Source organism: Thalassophryne amazonica, chromosome 2 (assembly GCF_902500255.1).
Source record: "Thalassophryne amazonica chromosome 2, fThaAma1.1, whole genome shotgun sequence".
Classification (NCBI taxonomy): domain Eukaryota; kingdom Metazoa; phylum Chordata; class Actinopteri; order Batrachoidiformes; family Batrachoididae; genus Thalassophryne; species Thalassophryne amazonica.
Genome location: NC_047104.1, coordinates 101751792 through 101772648, shown reverse-complemented (window position 1 = coordinate 101772648; position 20857 = coordinate 101751792). Strand labels below are relative to the sequence as shown.

The following is a 20857-nucleotide window of genomic DNA, read 5'->3' as shown; positions in this document are numbered from 1 at the left end:
TGTGGTGCTGGGGAATATCTCACCAGAGATTCGCAGACCAAATGCTAAGTCCACACATCGGAAAAAAGGGATAAGAGATACATTACGTTGAAGACTTAAGAACATGAGCATCGACGACTGCCCTAAAATGCCGGTGCTCCCCTCTGTCCTGCTGTCAAATGTCCAGTCCATCCGGAACAAAATGGACAAGCTGGCGGTCTGGGCGACACTCAAACGTGAAGTGAAGGACATCTGTCTGGTAGCCTTCACTGAAACATGGCTCAGTGATCTGGACCAGGACGAGGACCTGCTGCTGTCGGCGCTCCGTTTTGGCTGGACCAGTCACCGGAGATCACCAACAAGCGGCGGGGAGGCAGCATGTGTTTCTACGTCAACCAGGGGTACTGTAACACCATCGTGGTTCAAGAGGAGATTTGTACTCCTGATACTGAACTCTTGATAATCTCACTCTGGCCCTTTTACCTTCCCCGTAAATTTCAACAGCTGTTTTCATGATTGTTTACATTCATCCATGCACCAACACGTCTGCTGCCGCTCAGCTGATCACTGACATCACGCAGAGACTTGACACTATATGCCCAGATGCCCCAAAATGCGTCCTTGGTGATTTTAACCACTGCTTGCTGGACAAGACTTTGAAGAATTATGAACAGTATGTGACTTGTACCACAACACAGAGGAGCTCCACCATAGACCTGTGTTATGTACAAGGTTGGGTAGGATTACTTTGAAATGTAATCCAAAAGTAATCAGATTACAAGTAATCCAAATGTATGGACATACATTCATGTAATCCACATGGATTCTTTCAAAGTAATCCTACCCAACCCTGGTTATGGATGAGAGACTGGTACTTACACCTCACTGTCTCTTCCTCCTCTTGGATCATCATATCATAACAGTGTGTTTCTGAGGCCCCTGTACACACCTTTGTTCAGGAGGCTCCCCCGCCAGGAGAAAACTGTTAAATGTTGGTCAGATGACAGAGTTTCTGCCCTTCAGGCTTGTTTTGAGTGCACAGACCGGCAATGCTTCTATGATGCTTGTGGTGACAATATTAATAATCTTTGTGATACCGTATCATCATACATCACATTCTGTGTTGACTCCACCATTCCAACAAAAAAGGTTGTTATTTATCCAAACAACAAACCTTGGATATCAAAGGAGCTATGGGGTGTGATTAATAGGAAGAAACAGATCTACTGCACTGGCAGTTCTCTAGATAAAAAGGCTGTTTCTACAGAAGTAAGAAACAATATAAGAAAGGCCAAACTAAAGTATAAAGAGAAAATAGAAGAAAAATATTGCAGTGGAGACCTCAGGGCTGCCTGGCAAGGGATTAAGAATATGGCCTCCATTAACCAACAGGCTAATGAGACCAGAACAACCATTAGTGTAAATGGATTTGAAAATTCTGACATGCCAAACACTTTTAACTCTTTCTTCTCCAGATTTGAAAATTCAGATTTCTCTGAGAGAATATCCCTTTGTAAAAAGTCTCTTGATCCTCTTAATGAAATAGTGTTATCAATCAATCAATCAATCAATCAATTTTTTATATAGCGCCAAATCACAACAAACAGTTGCCCCAAGGCGCTTTATATTGTAAGGCAAGGCCATACAATAATTATGTAAAACCCCAACGGTCAAAACGACCCCCTGTGAGCAAGCACTTGGCTACAGTGGGAAGGAAAAACTCCCTTTTAACAGGAAGAAACCTCCAGCAGAACCAGGCTCAGGGAGGGGCAGTCTTCTGCTGGGACTGGTTGGGGCTGAGGGAGAGAACCAGGAAAAAGACATGCTGTGGAGGGGAGCAGAGATCGATCACTAATGATTAAATGCAGAGTGGTGCATACAGAGCAAAAAGAGAAAGAAACAGTGCATCATGGGAACCCCCCAGCAGTCTACGTCTATAGCAGCATAACTAAGGGATGGTTCAGGGTCACCTGATCCAGCCCTAACTATAAGCTTTAGCAAAAAGGAAAGTTTTAAGCCTAATCTTAAAAGTAGAGAGGGTGTCTGTCTCCCTGATCTGAATTGGGAGCTGGTTCCACAGGAGAGGAGCCTGAAAGCTGAAGGCTCTGCCGCCCATTCTACTCTTACAAACCCTAGGAACTACAAGTAAGCCTGCAGTCTGAGAGCAAAGCGCTCTATTGGGGTGATATGGTACTACGAGGTCCCTAAGATAAGATGGGACCTGATTATTCAAAACCTTATAAGTAAGAAGAAGAATTTTAAATTCTATTCTAGAATTAACAGGAAGCCAATGAAAAGAGGCCAATATGGGTGAGATATGCTCTCTCCTTCTAGTCCCCGTCAGTACTCTAGCTGCAGCATTTTGAATTAACTGAAGGCTTTTTAGGGAACTTTTAGGACAACCTGATAATAATGAATTACAATAGTCCAGCCTAGAGGAAGTAAATGCATGAATTAGTTTTATATATATATCTCAAGAATGTGTCTAACCTTATTCAAAGAGTGAAGACAAGGAAAGCTGCTGGTCCAGATACCATCTGTGGGGGTTTTTGCTCCACTGTGCTGACCAGCTTAGCAGAGTATTCACTTGTCTTTTCCAAATGAGTGCTGACCTGGGCCAGATATCCACATTGTGGAAAACATTCACCATCATTCCGATTCCTAAATCGAAAAACTCCAAATATCTTAAGGAATTCAGACCGGTGGTCCTGTCATCACTTGTAATGAAAGACTTTCCACTGAAGCGCACGCTGGGACGCTTCTAGTTGTGACGTCACTTGTTGGAAACACCTGAGTACTCACGAGTACTTTGTTTTCGGACATCTCTGTAGCTGTTTGTTGTGAATGGAGTATACTTTGAAACCAGTCACGGAAGTGCACAAAGTAATCCCGGTGGATCATCGGATGGTCACTAACATTCTATATATAAACTGGTGTGATATCAGTGCAACACGGCCTTTTAATTTATAACTCTCTGAAACACTATTGCCTGCACTTTTGTGAAGTAATATTAATATGTTGCTTAACTAGACAATCAGGTAACAGCTCAAAAAATGGCTTTTATAACACTAACCGAAATCAATACTGGATTGGATCAAATCAAATTAAAATAATTGATTCTGTATCTTAAGAATTGGAATCTAATCGATTCTTGAAAACTGAATCGATACCCAGCCCTAGTTTTATCCCCCACCAGGATGGGGATATTGAACTGTACGTCATCTGTGGGTGGCGTCTGTCCATTCATCAACATTTTTTTTGTTCAGAAGTATGACTTATAAAGGTCTTATCCAACTCATTCCAAAACTTATGTTCATAATGATGTACTAGGGCAGCTTGGTGGGTTAGTGGTTAGCACTGTTGCCCACAGCAAGAAGGTCATGGGGTCGCTTGCCACCTAGGGCCTTTCTGTGAAGAGTTTGCATATTCTCATCATGTTTGCATGTATTCCCGCCGGGTGCTCCGGCTTCCTCCCACCTTCTAAGACATGCAGGTTAGGTTAACTGGAAACTGTAAATTAACTAAAGGTGTGCATGAGGGTGTGAATGTGTTTGTCAGTCTACATGTGGTCCTGTAATAGACTGGCGTCTTGTCCAGGATGTACCCTGCCTCATACCCTATAACTGCCACGATAGGCCGTCCCTCACTCGTGAACAAGACCCCGAGATACTTAAACTCCTCCACTTGAGGCAAGGACACTCCACCGACCTGAAGAGGGCAAAGCACCTTTTTCCAGTAGAGAACCATGGCCTTGGATTTGGAGGTGCTGATTTTCATCCCCGGATGCTTCACACTTGGCTGCAAACTGCCCCAGTGCACACTGAAGGTCCTGATTTGACGAAGCCAACAACACCACATCGTCCACAAACAGCAGAGACGAGATTCTGTGGTTCCAAAACCAGGCCCCCTCCACACCCTGGCCGTGCCCAAAAATTCTGTCCATAAAGATAATTAACAGAACCAGTGACAAAGGGCAGCCCTGGCAGAGGCCAACGTGCACTGGAAACAGGTTTGACTTACTACCAGCAATGCGAACCAAGCTCCTGCTGTAGTTGTACAGGGACCGGATAGCCCTTAGCAAAGAACCCCGGACCCCATATTCCCGGAGCACCCCCCACAGGGTGCCCCGAGAGACATGTAGAACACCTTCTCCAGATCCACAAAGCACATGTGGACTGGTTGGGCGAACTCCCATGAACCCTCGAGCACCCGATGGAGCGTGTAGAGCTGGTCCAGTGTGCCGTGACGAGGACGAAAACCACACTGCTCCTCCTGAATCCGAGGTTCGACTATCGGTCGAACTCTCCTCTCACGTACTCTGGAATAGACCTTACCGGGGAGGCTGAGGAGTGTGATCCCCCTGTAGTTGGAACACAGCCTCCGGTCCCCCTTCTTAAACAGAGGGACCACCACCCCAGTCTGCCAATCCAGAGGCACTGTCCCCAACCGCCTCGCGATGTTGCAGAGGCGTGTCAACCAAGACAGTCCCACAACATCCAGAGACTTAAGGTACTCAGGACGGATTTCATCCACCCCAGGAGCCTTGCCACCGAGGAGCTTTGTAACCACCTCGGTGTCTTCAGCCTGGGTAATGGATGAGTCTGCCTCTGAGTCCCCAGTCTCTGCTTCCTCTTCGGAAGACGTGACGATGGGATTGAGGAGATCCTCGAAGTATTCCTTCAACATCCCGACAACATCCTCAGTCAGGGTCAACAGCTCCCCACCCGCACCGTAGACAGTGCTGGTGGAGAGCTGCTTCCGCCTCCTGAGGCGTCGGACGGTTTGCCAGAATTTCTTCAAGGCCGACCGACAGTCCTCCTCCATGGCCTCCGCAAACTCCTCCCAGACCAGAGTTTTTGCCTCTGCGACCGCACGGGCTGCGGCACGCTTGGCCTGCCGGTACCTGTCAGCTGCCTCCAGGGTCCCACCTACCAACAAAGACAAGTAGGACTCCTTCTTCAGCTTGACGGCATCCCTTACTTCCAGCGTCCACCACCGGGTTCGGGGATTGCCGCCGTGACAGGCACCAGAGACCTTGTAACCACAGCTACGAGCGGCCGCGTCGACAATGGAGGTGGAGAACATGGTCCACTCGGACTCTATGTCGCCAACCTCCCCCGGGATCTGGGAGAAGCTCTCCCGGAGGTGGGACTTGAAGACCTCACTGACAGAGGGTTCCACCAGTCGTTCCCAGCAGACCCTCATGATACGTTTGGGCCTGCCAGGTCTGACCGGCTTCCTCCCCTCCCAGCGGATCCAACTCACCACCAGGTGGTGATCGGTCAACAGCTCAGCCCCTCTCTTCACTCGAGTGTCCGAGACACGTGGCTGAAGTCACGATACGACTACAAAGTTGATCATTGACCTCCGGCTCAGGGTGTCCTGGTGCCACGTGCACTTATGGACACCCTTGTGCTCGAACATGGTGTTCGTGATGGACAAACTGTGACTAGCAGAGAAGTCCAACAACTGAACAACACTTGGGTTCAGATCGGGGAGGCCGTGCTTCGCGATCACCCCCCTCCAGGTCTCACTGTCGCCGCCCACGTGGGCGTTGAAATCCTCCAGGAGAACAATGGAGTCCCCAGTCGGAGCGCTATCTAGTACCCCTTGCAGGGACTCCAAGAAGGTCGGGTACTCTGCACTGCCACTCGGCCCGTAGGCCAAGACAACAGTGAGAGACCTGCCCCGACCCAAAGGCGTAGGGATGCAACCCTCTTGTTCACCGGAGTGAACTCCAACACATGGCGAATGAGTTGGGGAGCAATAAGCAATGCGACCCCAGGTCTCCGCCTCTCCCTGTGAGCAACGCCAGAAAAGTGGAGCGTCCAGCCCCTCTCCAGGAGTTCGGTACCAGAGCCCATGTTGTGCGTGGAGGTGAGCCCGACTATCTCTAGTCAATATCTCTCAATCTCCAGCACAAGCTCAGGCTACTTCCCCCCCAGCAAGGTGACATTCCACGTCCCAACAGCCAGGGGCTGTGAACGCAGACCGGGCAACCGGGCCACCCGCCCTCGACCGCCACCGAATCCTCTCTGCACCCGACCCCCATGGCCCCCTCTGCAGGTGGTGAACCCACACGAGGGCGGGCCCACGTCGCTCTTTCGGGCTGAGCCCGGCCAGGCCCCATGGGCTAAGGCCCGACCACCAGGCGCTCACGCACAAGCCCCAACCCCAGGCCTGGTTCCAGGGTGGGGCCCCGGCTCCGCCATACCGGGCGACGTCTTGGCCCTTGATTTTTTACTGGTCATGGGAGCTTCTGAACTGCCCTTAGTGTGACCTGTCACCTAGGACCCGTTTGCCTTGGGAGACCCTACAAGGGGCACAAAGCCCCCGACAACATAGCTCCTAGGATCATCCGGGTACGCAAACTCTCCCACCACGATAAGGTAGCAGCTCGAGGGGGAGTAAATGATTTATTATTGCTATTAATAGCTCACCCTGCATCCCACAATCAAGTGCTGTCTCTTTTTTTAAAATCAGTACATAACCTGTACTTTCAGAATATATATGCTATAGTGGTGTTTTTATAAGTGTAATAAAGGTTTACAATCAGAAATAAGAAAGGAAAAATTAAGTGGAAAATAATTTTCACACACATTTATTCAAAACACGCAGCAAACTACAATAAACAACTATTTTGACAATTTATAAAAGGTAGTTTGGGATCTTGTACAAAGAGAATTTACAAAATAAATGTTCTAACAATAAACACAAGTGCACATTTTGAACAATATATACAAAATGGTCCATGCGTTTTGTTTGTCTTTATGCCACATCTCAAAGCAATTTCTGTCTGCTATTACACAAAGGCTTACAATACAAAATTTTGGCTGCAGCCAGACTGTGCACTCTGATTTCTCTTCTCGTTTATATTTGTTCTTGTGCTGAGCTGCAGGACTGTGCTCTGAGTTCTGTTATAGTTTATCTTTCCTCCTTTGACCGCGAGATGTGCGCATGCATGCGCGTGAATGAACTGTCCGTGAGCATATGTGGAGCTGTCTGGAGTTATACTTGATGTGGACATGTCCTGTCTCTGGCAATCAGTCTGTGAGCAGGACTTATGTCCTTTTTTGTCCTTTTTTTTAAAACAGTGATGAGAGAGTTTGAGGGAAAAACAAGGAACTAACTGCCTGCAGCCAGACAGTTTTTTTTTTCTTTTAATTGTTCACATGTGCGCGCGTGAACGAATTGTCCGTGAGTGGACTGGAGATGTCCAGACTTTTTACTGGATGTGGACATGTCCTGTCTCTGGCAATCAGTCTGTGAGCAGGACTTATGTCCTTTATTTAACACAATTATGACAGAGTTTGAGAGAAGAGTGAGGAGCTGCAGCAGCAATCAGCATTTTTTTTTTCTATGCTTTTTTGAGCGTGTAGTTTTTACTGCATTGTGTATACAGTATAAAAACAATCCTGCCTGATTTATACTTTGGGAATAATGGAACACGGCAGGAATCATAATCTGGTGTCGGGTAACGTTGTATTGTGAGTGTGTGGCTTCTAGTCACATTGAGTACCGTCCTGTTGCTCTGACTTGCGCTGAAACCACTTAATGTCTGCGTCGAGCAGAGGACACAAACAAAAATTAAACATGTTTAATTTTCGGCATCCGATTTGCTTCGTTCTTTGCGCCCCTCGCGCTGTTGTGGCGTCGACATACATCGTCTCGGCACTGGGTTGCTTCCACGCGGCGGTGTCATGACGACGCACGACGCAACTGGAAGCAGCCCCAGTGTGAAAGGGGCTTTTGGTCCACCACATGAGGTTGTATGAGACCCTCTTATGCTGATCACTTCATTCATATGCGCAACGCTGCGCTTTTACGCATGGAGCCAGCAGCCAGAGGGCTGTTCAAACAGCATTCACATCCCAACATGTAACATATCGCTCCTCCTAATAATCGTTGGGATACCATGTGAGACTGCTCTGCCCTACGACTGGATATTGGAAAACCATGTGACGGTGGACCAATTCCGATTGGACACTCACATTGCACACGTCATCACACAGCTTCTATGAGGAGTACAAACATGGTAGATGGCTGGCTTGAAAGTCCGTAGAGTTCACTTTTCAGCAAAAAAAAAGTTTCTATCTCATATCATTAAAAAGTTATTTATAATTTAGTAAAACTTTTACTCAGTCGTCGTATACGACGGCAGCTATCTGAGAGATTCCAAAATTTATATGGATGATCATACACCCTATGAACCTTTGGGCCATGTACCATTGCATTCCATCTACATGTGCATGCATCAAGTCCTTCTCTGAAATATGAGTGTAACTTATCCATGAACACTTCTTTTATGTCGGGTGGGGGATGCGCACATAATACCTTGTGCCTTAAAGTGGATACATTTTCATTGTTCTAGCTGCACAAGATTTAGCACTAACAGCAGCCATATTTACTGTTGTTGTTGGAGTTTCCCCATGACATCAATGGAAACTCTCCTAATGTTCCTTTACTCCCTGCAAAGGGAACAGTAAGGGCTATATTTCAATACAGTATCTCCTATACAAAACCAGGTAAAGGTAAGGGACAGACCATTACATTTTTATGTTTTTTGTTTTATAGTGTTTTTTATGTAGTTGCCTACAATTTTTGCACAACTCCCTAAGTAAACACTTGTACCATATAAACAGTTAATTAGGCCATAGAGCGTTTCTTTGGGTGTGATCCAGCACACAGGTGTCTCAGTGTTCAGGACCCAAATGGCTGATAACAGCTAAAAAGGCACCCATATTTCACCTGTTTTTTCCAGATAAATTGTTGCTTTCGAGAGGTAGGGATGGACGAGTTGTGTGCCTGAGTGGTTTTGTGGTTGGAAGATGCTATGGTTTTTGCATAGCATTCAACATATTTATTTTACCCCTCTGAGTGTCCACAGTGAGTCAGTGATAGTAAATGTTTCATTCTCTGTTATGACCTCCAGTGCTGCAAAACTCACAACTTGATAAGAGTCTGATCTTTAAGCAGGAATGACCCCGACAAATAGGAGGAAAATGAGACGGAGAAAATAAACTAATAATTATTTGACTGTGTTGCTCTGATGCAACATACAGTCTCAGATTCTGGGTCTTAATTTGTAGCTGATGCTCTCAGTAATTATTGGGGTAATTCATTTTATAGGGTTAATATTACACTAGCATGTTGCCCGTGGGGATCCAAGGGCTCTAGATTGTGTAGTGTTTATAAAATAGGTAGCTGACATTTTTGTGGTGAAGCAAAGCCTGTATACTGAGTAGGGCTGGGTATTGATAAGATTTTATCGATATTGATGCCATTATCGATTCTGCTTATTGAGCCGATTCCTTATCGATTCCCTTATCGATACCTCTTGTGAATTTTCTGTGTAATAAAAGTAGGCTTTACTGGTTTTCTATGTCAACAGCATTTTATTGAGTCTTAATGTAAATAAATACGAAATTGGTCACTGTATCCTTGATCTCTGGACATAAATAAAAACTGTAGCTTTTGTCAAAAGCATTTCCTTTCAGACATTTTGGCATGAATGTCTCTCCATACCGCTGAGCTGAGCTCAGCCTGCTGCTGCACGTCAGCACAGGACGTCTCATTTTGGGAGGAAAAAAAAACGTTTTGATCGATTGCAATTTGTATTACAACATTTGGAAAGGGGTGTCAATTGATTTAAACAGGGTTTCGCTTTGAATTTATTAATTCCAACTGGACTCTATCGTTCTAACTTGACTCGGCAGAGAGCTGTGCAGCGTACAGAGCTGTGTTTCTTTCTTGCAACAAGACAGGAGTCCCAGTTAGTGACTTTAACCCTCTGGGGCCAACCCCGTCGTATACAATGGCTAAGACCAAGCTTTACTAAATTATAAATAACTTTTGAATGATATGAGATAGAAACTTACTTTTTTTTTTACCTTCGAGCCAGCCATCAGCCATCTTTGTACTCCTCATAGAAGCTGTGTGATGACGTGCACAATGTGAGTGTCCAATCGGAATTGGTTCACCATCACATGGTTTTCCAAAATCCAATCGTAGGGCAGATTTACCTCAAGTGAAAAGCCAAAGATCATTTTCAGGAGTGATGTGTTACTAGTTGGCCCGTTTGAATAGCCCCCTGGGTGCTCCAATGAGTACATACTATTAGTACATACTCAGTGTGCCCTGCGCCATTACGCACAGCGATCAGTGAAAGCAGGAGCACACGGAGAGCCTCTGATGATAATCTCACGTGCTCAAACAAAGTGTGTAACTATCAGGATTGCTCCACTAGTTTGCATGTGAATGTTACTGGATAGCTCTGTTGCTTTCTCTGTGTAAAGCACTTGTTTACCATATCAATGGACAAGAAAACGCATAGACCATTTTGTATATATTGTTCAAAATGTGCATTTATGTTTATTGTTTGAACCTTTTTGTTGTACAGCCTTTATCACAAGACCTCAAATTACCTTTATAAAGTGTCAGAACAGTTGTTTATTATACTTTACTGTGTGTTTTGAATAAATGTGTGTGAAAAATTATTTTTCACTTTATTTTTTCCTTGCCTATTTTTGATTGTAAACCTTAATTACACTTATAAAACATAACAAAAACATATATATTCTGAAATCACAGGTTGTCCTGAAAAAAAGAGACATAAAACTTGATTGTGGGATGCAGGGAGAGCTGTTAACAGCAATAATAAAACATTTATGCCAGGCGAGTAAACTGTCCAAAAAAATGCCCTCAGACCCCAGAGGGTTAATATGCACAAATGTGACTCACAGGGATGAAAGTGGTGAAAAACAAAAAGAGCTGAAACCCAAAATTACCCCCCAACACCACCCACATGAAAATGTTTGAATTCTAGAAGCTCTGAAATGCAATCTGGGGCTATTACAGACAAACTGCAGTGAGTGCAGCATTCATTTTGGTGAGAAAAAAAAACAAGTTTCCTTATTCAAATTCATTCCAGTAGTATTCTGCTCTTACGAGGATGCAGCTGTTTTCTCGCTTGGCAGATAGTACTGGAGGAAATCACTGAAGAAATGAACAAATTGAAAATATGGTTTGACCGAAACAAATTGTCTGCCAAGCTAGAAAACCGCTGCATCCTATTAAGAGCAGAATACTACTGGAATGTAGAGCCCGACCGATATATTGGCCTGCCGATATCATCGGCCGATATAAGCCCTTTTCAAAGTACTCACTATCGGCTGTAATTTTGCTGACAGAATGCCGATAATTTCTCATAAACAGAACAGTTACTGAAATAATGTTTGTGTTTGTCAATTTGTTAATTTCTTTAGTGATTTCCTCCTAGAAATTTCTGCCAAGCTAGAAAACTGCTGCATCCTAGTAAGAGCAGGATACTACTGGAATGTAAAGCCCAACCGATATATCGGCCGATATAAGCCCTTTTCAAAGTACTCACTATCGGCCGTAATTTTGCCGATAGACTGCCGATAATTTCTCATAAACAGAACAGTTACTGAAATAAAGTTTGTGTTGGCAATGTAAAATGTCATTGCACCGTTTGTCCAGTAGATGGAGCTCTGACTCCATTCAACAGAGTGCTTACACCCCTGCTTAAATGTGTTCATCACCGGCCCCGTAGTTCGCCGTCACACTGCACTGATCGGCTGACAAAAGCATACAAGTAAGTTTATAAGGATGTTGTTTGTAATAACTTTGCGATTACATTCACCCAACATTTCTCCCGTTTCAGTTCAACTCAGTTTGATTAACTCAGTTTATGTAGTAATGTGTCAAATGTGCTTCATTGCGTCTGTCACACTTTTTATTAAGCCCACATTGTGTAGACCTTATTTCTAGCATGAAAAACTTTCGTTTACTGCTAAGAGGTTGAAACATTCAGATTCACTGGTCATCTGGAAGGGTTCTGGGAATTACTGCCGTTTAAATCAAATGACACCTCTTCCCAAACGTTATAATACAAACAAACTGCAATCAATCAAAACGTTTTTGTTTTTTTTTTCCTCCCAAAATGAGATGTCCTGCACTGATGTGCAGCAGCTGGCTGAGCTCAGCTAAGAGGTATGGAGAGACATTCATGCCAAAATGTCTGAAAGGAAATGCTTTTGACAAAAACTACAGATTTTATTTTTTATTTATGTCCAGAGATCAAGGATACAGTGACCAATTTAAAATGCTGTTGACATAGAACACCCGTAAAGCCTACTTTTAGTACCCAGAAAATTCATAAGAGGTATCGATAAGGGAATCGACAACGAATCAGATCGATAAGAGGAATTGATAGATAAAATCCTATCAATACCCATCCCTAGTAATAATTTAAACAGATCACATTTGCAGCGGATCACTGCTGATGTGTTCACGGCGCAAGCACCGGTTCTTCATGAGACGGGAGCTGGCCTGCTCGAGCGCATCAGGTAATTCATGTGTACACCTTGAAGAAGGCTAAATTTATGCTTTATAACAGGAATTAAGTATTATAAATTGTGGTGTCTTTTAATTTTTTTCCTCCGCTGCTGTGTGCACGACTTTCCACGTGCTCGCACTGTGTTTGTGTGCGAACACGGGCGTGCACGAAACCATTGCTGCAGTTTCGTGCACACCTGTCCAAACGTGCGTCCTCACGACAGTAGGTTGAATGTTTCACAGTTCCCCATTTCGTTTTTGGTTCGCAGATTGTCTTCCGGTTTCTGCATCTTTTGTGTTATGTGTAAGGGGGCCCTTAATGTTGTATGCTAGCTGCTAGTACTTTTAGCAGCCATCAGTAGCTTGATCCCTTAAGCCCATTAAATAAGCAGCTCATAACTTTTAATGTCCACACCAACATTGACCATTATGAGAACCACTGCACAGTCCTCAAAAATATGACTTAATAAACACTCAAACTGAGGTTAGCCTGTTAGCTTAGCTTGTTCGGACTCAAAGAGAGGAGCGTGTTCAGGCTCCTTTCATCACACAACTGAGTCACAAATGCGCAACCTCCTTATGCATTTATGGGTTTGTTGTGACACGGACAGGGTAAGTGCTGCCCATGCTGGACTGGACACTGGACTCCCTCATTTTAAACATGTCCAGGATCTGTTTAAAATGAGGGAGTCCAGTTGCAGTTTGAGAGGAACATTAGTATTTGAGAAGACAAAGATTCGAACTATTGTAAAAAGTCATTGTATTTCTGTTAAAAGGTGCTAACATTTGTAATAAATGTCCTGATAACATCAAATTATCTGGTACCTTATTCGGCTTTAAAAGGCTCTGTAAGAGCAATATAATAATCTGATGAACTAGGTTTATAGATTTTTGTTACTGTTTTGGGGACTGTGCACAGTGTTTGTCTGACATGTTTGTTTGCTGATTAATCTATACTGTCTGTGCTGGCATTTGCTGTTGTAAGTATGCATCTATGTGTATGTATGATCTAAAGAATTTTGAAAAACACATTTCATATTTTCAGGTTTGGAGCCAAATTGTTCTAGAGAAATAGATGTCACATATTCAGAAGTATGGATTGGGTATCAAGAACCGGTTCTTTTCGAGAATCGTTAAGAAATGATTCGATCCACTGATATCAATAGCCTTTTTGCTTAACAATTCCCTCATCGGTCCTTCAGAGCGGCCGTTGTTTTTGAGGGCATTTGTCAGGAAAATGATCATTTCTCTATGTTGATTGCAGACCCTGCAGCTGGTCTGTAATCAACCGCTTCTGTAACAGCTCCACTTTGAAGCTTGAACCAACAAAGCAGTGCTCTGACCCCCCGCTTCTTTGAGTCCTTGCTTCGCTGCTTTTTAGAAGCGGCAAGTCTGCTTCTTAACCCCTCTCAAAGCCATTTAAAGATGTCAATCGTGAGTCACTTTTGTGAGGATTAAAGTCACTATGGGACTCTTGTCTGGTTGCAGGCAAGAAATAATAATCGTCCTCCGTTCCATTCACACTGCTCCAAATGCTGCGCCACTCTCTGCCAAGTCAAGTCAGACTCTGGTCAGAATTAACAGCTTCAAAACAAATCCATTTTAAATCAAATGGCACCTCTTTCCAAACGTTGTAAAATAAACAAACTACAAAAGACCAAGACGTTTTTTCCCCCCCCAAAATGAGATGTCCTGCATTCTTTATGAATTACATCCTGATGTGCAGCGCAGCTGGCTGAGCTCAGCTCAGAGGTATGGAGTGACATTCATGCCATTACTGTCTGAAAGGAAATGCTTTTGACAAAAACTACAGATTTTGTTTATTTCTATTTAAGTCCAGAGATCAAGAATCCACCATGTAGAGTTTATTTATGTCCAAAGATCAAGGATCCAGTGACCAATTTCATATTTATTTACTTTAAGACTCAATAAAATGTTGTTGTCATAGAAAACCTGTAAAACCTACTTTTAGGACACAGAAAATTCACAAGAGGTATCGATAAGGAATTGTATTGATAAGCGGAATCGATAGATAAAATCTTATCAATACCCATCCCTATTCAGAACGCTGATACTGTTTTGAACATTTTGATATGCAACGCATGGGCATGACATTGAAAGGGAGTACCTTAAAAAAGGGAATTTCTGAAGTTATGGTAAAACCAAGAAAATGCTCTTAGACCTCTAAGTTGAACACCATTATCAGTGCTTGAATGTTAAACATTAAAATACATTTAAATGCCACAGTGTGTTGAAAAATAATATAAAATATTGCAATCTGATTTTTTCCCCCATAAGCATTCAGTCACAATAAAATATTCAACAAGCCACAGAGAATTTTAAAACAGAGAGGGGTCTTTTGCTTTAACATATGAGTAATTTCAGATAAAAGCCTGAATCACTCGTGTTTGATCATGCTGTTGAAACACCATCAATATCAGTACCAGCAACAGCACGTTGAAACCTGGACTGCAGTTGCACCTGACCAATGCTCTACCCAGCACCCGTGCACATGCCACAAAGTAATGGCAACTTGACTTGGAGAAGAATGTTTATCCGATCTTAACGCTGAGCTTTCCTTCTCAAAACTGCATTCATGTCCACAATTCACTCCTGCAGCTCTGTCCTTTGTCACACACAAAACAACTGAGTTCTCCTGCCATGACAATAATAGCTCCTTTTTAAAGAAACAATTAACCATTTGTGAATAGGGTACAACGTAACCGTATGCCACAAGTACAGGCTTAAAGGGATTTTGGAATTCCACACATTCTTAAAAAACCCCAACCGCTCACAGTACTATGGTGTTAGAGAAATTAAGAATTCAATTTTAAACTAAGCAGTGTAAATTATATTTTGGGTAAACCTCAAATGGTCATTTGATTAGTTGACTGACAAAAGAGTAATCTTTTTTATTTTTTGGCAATAGACTAATCATTTACAGTAAGCTGTTTTTCCATACAAAAATGCCAAACAGTGTCTTGTTTGAGCTTCTGAGATGTGAAATGTTGCTATGTTTAATATCATTACCATAAGATCATTAGGTTTTACAATGTTAGTCAAATAAGACCTTTAAAGATGTGACTGTAATCTAGGAAAGTCAATCCCCACGTAGAGCTAACAGTGTGTTTTGTAAAAACAGACAAGCACACTGCTTCGATCAGCATGGACCCTCTTTCTCTTAAAAGTTACTATGTGTGTCACGTTGGAAAGTGGTAGCTTTTGGATTAGCCTTTACACAGTTTATGGGCATGCTCTCTTCTTCTTCTGTTTTGTTTCTGGGGATGTTACAGCACCACACACAGGCCTGGCATATGTACTTCAAGGCACAGAATTTGCCTCAAACATTTTTTGTAATCGAATTATTTGAGTTACTCGAATAATTTGAATTATTAGTTATTATTGTTATTATTATTAGTTAATTATTATAATCTAATTAATCTATTAATTAAAGACCTTAATCCTCAAGTTGCTCCCGATGAGTAGTGAGCGCCTTGTACGGCAGTGCCCTGACATCGGTGTGTGAGTGTCTGTGTGAATGGGTAAATGTGAGGCATCATTGTAAAGTGCCTTGAGCTTCTCATGCAGATGGAAAAGCGCTATATAAATGTAATCCATTTACAATTTATCATAACAGCAGGGTGGTGGCCAAGCAGTTAGTGCACTTATTTCCAGAGTGGAAGGTTATTGGTTGGACAAAGAACACAGGTGCATTTTATTGATGGTATTTTGAATGCACAAAGATACCGTGACGAGATCCTGAGGCTCATTGTTGTGCCATATATCCAAGAACATCACCTCATGTTGCAGCAGGATAATGCACGGCCCCATGTTGCAAGGATCTGAACACAATTCTTGGAAGCTGAAAATGTCCCAGTTCTTGCATGGCCGGCATACTCACTGGACATGTCACCCATTGAGCATGTTTGGGATGCTCTGGACCGGCGTATATGACAGCGTGTACCAGTTCCTGCCAATATCCAGCAACTTCGCACAGCCATTGAAGAGGAGTGGACCAACATTCCACAGGCCACAATTGACAACCTGATCAACTCTATGCGAAGGAGATATGTTGCACTGCATGAGGCAAATGGTGATCACACCAGATACTGACTGGTATCCCCCCCCCAATAAAACAAAACTGCACCTTTCAGAGTGGCCTTTTATTGTGGACAGTCTAAGGCACACAGATGCACTAATCATGGTGTCTAATCAGCATCATGATATGGCACACCTGTGAGGTGGGATGGATTATCTCGGCAAAGGAGAAGTGCTCACTATCACAGATTTAGACTGGTTTGTGAACAATATTTGAGGGAAATTGTGATATTGTGTATGTGGAAAAAGTTTTAGATCTTTGAGTTCATCTCATACAAAATGGGAGCAAAACCAAAAGTGCTGCGTTTATATTTTTGTTGAGTGTATATATATGAGGTCTGTCCAAAAAGTATCGTACCTTTTTATTTTTTTTTTCAAAAACTATATGGATTTGAATCACGTGTGATTACATCAGACAAGCTTGAACCTTTGTGCGCATGCGTGAGTTTTTCCATGCCTGTCGGTTGCGTCATTCGCCTGTGGGCAGGCTTTGAGTGAGCACTGGTCCACCCCTCCCGTCGGATTTCTTTTGTCTGAGAACTTGCTGAGAGACTGCCGCTTTGCTCCATGAAATTTTTTTCCGAAACTGTTAGAGACAGGCAGTTGGAAACCATTCGATAGATTCAGTTGGATATCGGTGAAGATTCTGTCGGCGTCATGCGGATTATGGACTGTTAAAACCTTTTAAAGACGGCCCCCAGCAGCGCAGGGCGCGCGGCGCACCGAGCGGCCATTCGACAGGCTGGATCGACTAGATCATTTATAAACTGGATGCTGTGTTGATCCGGGACATCATGTGACTACCACAGAAATGGCAACAGAGCTGGACATAGCACTTTTGCGGCACATTCCACTGTTACAGGAGATTTTGTAATGAAAGACGTGCAGAGGATTTCGCGCGTCGGCACCGAACTGCTCAGGACGCGCAGCAAAAAACACCTCCATCTTGGAAGTCTCACAGGACATGTTGGGGCATGTCCAGCTGTTACACAATTTCTCAGATACTCACTCGACTGAAAGCCATCGAAAGCCGTCTGAATCTTCTGAATGGTTTCCAACACGGAGGTGTTTTTTTTTTGCTGCGTGTATATATATATATATATATATAGAGAGAGAGAGAGAGAGAGAGAGAGAGAGTAATGGATTGGCAAAACGCTTTTTCATTCCTTCTCATGAGTCAGGTAATGTATCTGTAAAGTTATGTTTATTATAGATGGAACATCTCATCATAAACTAATTTCAGCTTTAGGTGTCCTGCGTGCAATGACACGCATCAACACGTAGTGACGCAGTATTTTCGAACAGGTTGCACAATGTTCATGACTAGTTCAAGCAGGTGCCATGAAATTTATGTGTGTAAGAAATTTTGAATATTTCAAAATTTTCTTTGCGCACTGGCATGCAGCCGTGCACAGTTCACGCAGTTTACTCATTGGCATGCAAGACTGCATGCCAGTGCGGGGATTAAATTGGTGCAGGAGTGAAGGTGCTTTTTGTCTGTAACTTCAACATGGAAACCTCTAATGTAATACATTTTTAAAAATATCAATGTTTACATAAAGAATTAATCCCAAACTTACGCTTCCCTTAAATGATTGTGTGTCATATAATGTAACCTCTTTGAGTATCTTAATGAGGCTTCAGACCATGCAGGCTTAAATCCTTACATATGAAAGCTGTAACATATTTGGTTAATTTTTGTACACACGGTTGTTTGAGATGATATGTTTTTGCAGATTGATGTCTCGTGGTATGGTTCCAAAAATTTGTGGTATTCCCATTATATTTTATCTTCATTTTGCATGTCTTATTTTACCTAAATTTTTCTTTTGTCCAATTCTTGGTAAATGGTAAATGGAGTGCATTTATATAGCATTTTTCCATCTGCATCAGACGCTCAAAGTGCTTTACAATTATGCTTAACATTCATCCCGATGTCAGGGTGCTGCCATACAAGGCACTCAGGAGCAACTTGGGGATTAAGGACCTTGCCCAAGGGTCCTTAGTGATTTTCTGGTCAGGCTGGGGTTTGAACCGAGGTTCTTCTGGTGTGAAGCCCAACGCTTAACCACTAGACCTTCACCTCTCCAAGTTGCTCCCGATGTGTACTGAGCGCCCCGACATTGATGAGTGAGTGTTTGTGTGAATGGGTAAATGTGAGGCATCACTGTAAAACGCTTTGAGCTTCTCATGCAGATGGAAAAGTGCTATATAAATTCTTCTCTGTCATTATTTTTTAAATCCAAAATGTCACCAAAGATCTGCCTTCAATCCTGGCAGTGAATTCCGTGGAGCATTTTCTGCCATTTTTTGTATTCAACTGAGGCAGCGAGACCAGACTGTGTGAGCATCAGAGGTTGTTTATGAGACACAAACATGGTTAAAGCATCACATGTCCACGTGCAGACATACAAAGATCTCAGGGATTTATGAAATAATGGTAAATGGTAAATGGACTGCATTTATATAGCGCTTTTCCATCTGCATCAGACGCTCAAAGCGTGTTACAATTATGCCTCACATTCACCCTGATGTCAGGGTGCTGCCATACAAGGTGCTCACTACACACTGGGAGCATTAGGGGATTAAATGCCTTGCCCAAGGGCCCTTAGTGATTTTCCAGTCAGGCAGGGATTTGAACCCATGATCTTCTGGACTCAAAAACCCATAATACCATACAAGTGATAAAAAAAAACCTTTTTTTTTTTTTACCAAGCCCTAATTAACAAGACAATTTATCAAGAGAAAATGACATATTTTGGCATGTTTCAGCTTCATAAATGTGATGATTTGTTCTTCTTTCTATTTTAACTGAAATCAACTGCTTTTAACCATTTTTAAACGGTTATACACTAAAGATAGACTGGTTTAAACTGCTTTAAAAACCATGCTTTTAAAAGCATGCTTTTAAACTGCTTGTTTCACACTGCTATTAACAGCCAAAAAGTCTAGATAAAGTTACATTTCATTTTAAACTGCTTCAAACCTCATTCACACAGATTGTAGCTGGTTTTGAACTGGTTTTAAACAGAACACGCTTGCCTACACTTGTCTGATTTTCAAACAGATAAATGATTGGAATTTGGAATCATTCATATTCAGAACAGATCACTTGGACCTTGGCTTCTGAGAAATTGCATATATTTTATACACTGAACAGGTAATTATACAAATAAATGAAGTAATCAATCCATTTTCTGGTGTAAATTCGTGTTTGAGGTGCACGGGAAACCAATTACTTTCCTTATTGTGAAGCTCTTGTGACACAAAACTTCTCTGTGCCCTAAAGGAACATAGCTGAACAGACTGCGTGTAAAGGCGCCAAACTTTCCATGAAAAAACGCTGTATATTGTGAAATAATAATAATAATAATAATAATAATAATAATAATAATAATAATAATAATAATAATAATAATAATAATAATAATAAAGCTCCTACCTTGGATGTGCTGGTTGACTACGTTCTCCAGGCGGTCCAGCCTCTCCATGATCCGGATCGTGTCTCCTCTTTTGTCACCTTCTAACTTTTTCTCCGCTAAAGGCATCGGCACGTTGACGTGCACGCTGGCGATGTAATTAGTCACCCAGCCGACATACAGCAGACACACTATGTTGGTCATGCCACTCAGGATCACGTATGTGGACACCAAAGTTTTGGTTCTCCTCGTACAAGCCATGCCGACATCCCTCCTCCATGCAGGCTGCTGCAGACTGATCGGAGGAGGACCGGGAGCCGACAGACGCCCCGCAAACACCCGCAGCCCGGCGGCAGCTCAGGCGGCGCGAACCCGCAGCAATCGGCGGCGTGGAGGAGCCTTCACCTCACACGTGTTCGGGTCTGCCGACAGGCTGGAAGTCAGACATCTAACAGGTGAAGCTTCCGGCTGGTGGCTCCGCAGGCTCGCGTCTGCTCCGGTGGCATTTGAGGAAGCGGGAGAAGGACACGGAGCATCCGGCTGCAGCCAATAGGAGGGACGCTGACAGACCCACGCTGCGTGGACCTCAACACCACATCATACAGACCTTGTTTCGTTAGAAACCTCGTTGTTTTCTGCAATAAACGACATATTTGCGTCACGTTACAATACTGCACTTTTTTTTATTCTTTGTCCTGTGCAGTGTGACCGACATCCGGATAGATCATTCAACATTACACTGACAAAAGCTGCACATGATCAGGACATGTCCAAATTCCAGTTTTCTTATGTCTCACAATCAGAAATAAAAGAACATTATGTTATTTGGACGCATTCTGGTGTCCAAGATATGTACATATTTAAATAGTGTAAATCCAACAAACAAGACAATAAGGACCAAAAACAAAAATTTAACATAACTAAATGCAAAGTCTTCAATTAATAAAAGGAAAAAAAATATAAATCACAAAAGCAGATTGGTTGATTTACAGAGAAAGGAAATT

General features: G+C 43.0%; 1 protein-coding gene across 1 annotated transcript in view; it reads right to left on the bottom strand.

The window, feature by feature from the left end:
- The window catches only part of galnt18b (UDP-N-acetyl-alpha-D-galactosamine:polypeptide N-acetylgalactosaminyltransferase 18b), a 366991-nt gene extending 346543 nt beyond the window's left edge, over positions 1–20448 (bottom strand). The window contains exon 1 of the mRNA XM_034190778.1: positions 19877–20448. Within this exon, the coding sequence (XP_034046669.1) occupies positions 19877–20114 (238 nt within the window). The 5' untranslated portion in view covers positions 20115–20448. The remainder of the gene's footprint in view (positions 1–19876) is intronic.
- Between the last annotated feature and the right edge of the window lie 409 nt (positions 20449–20857).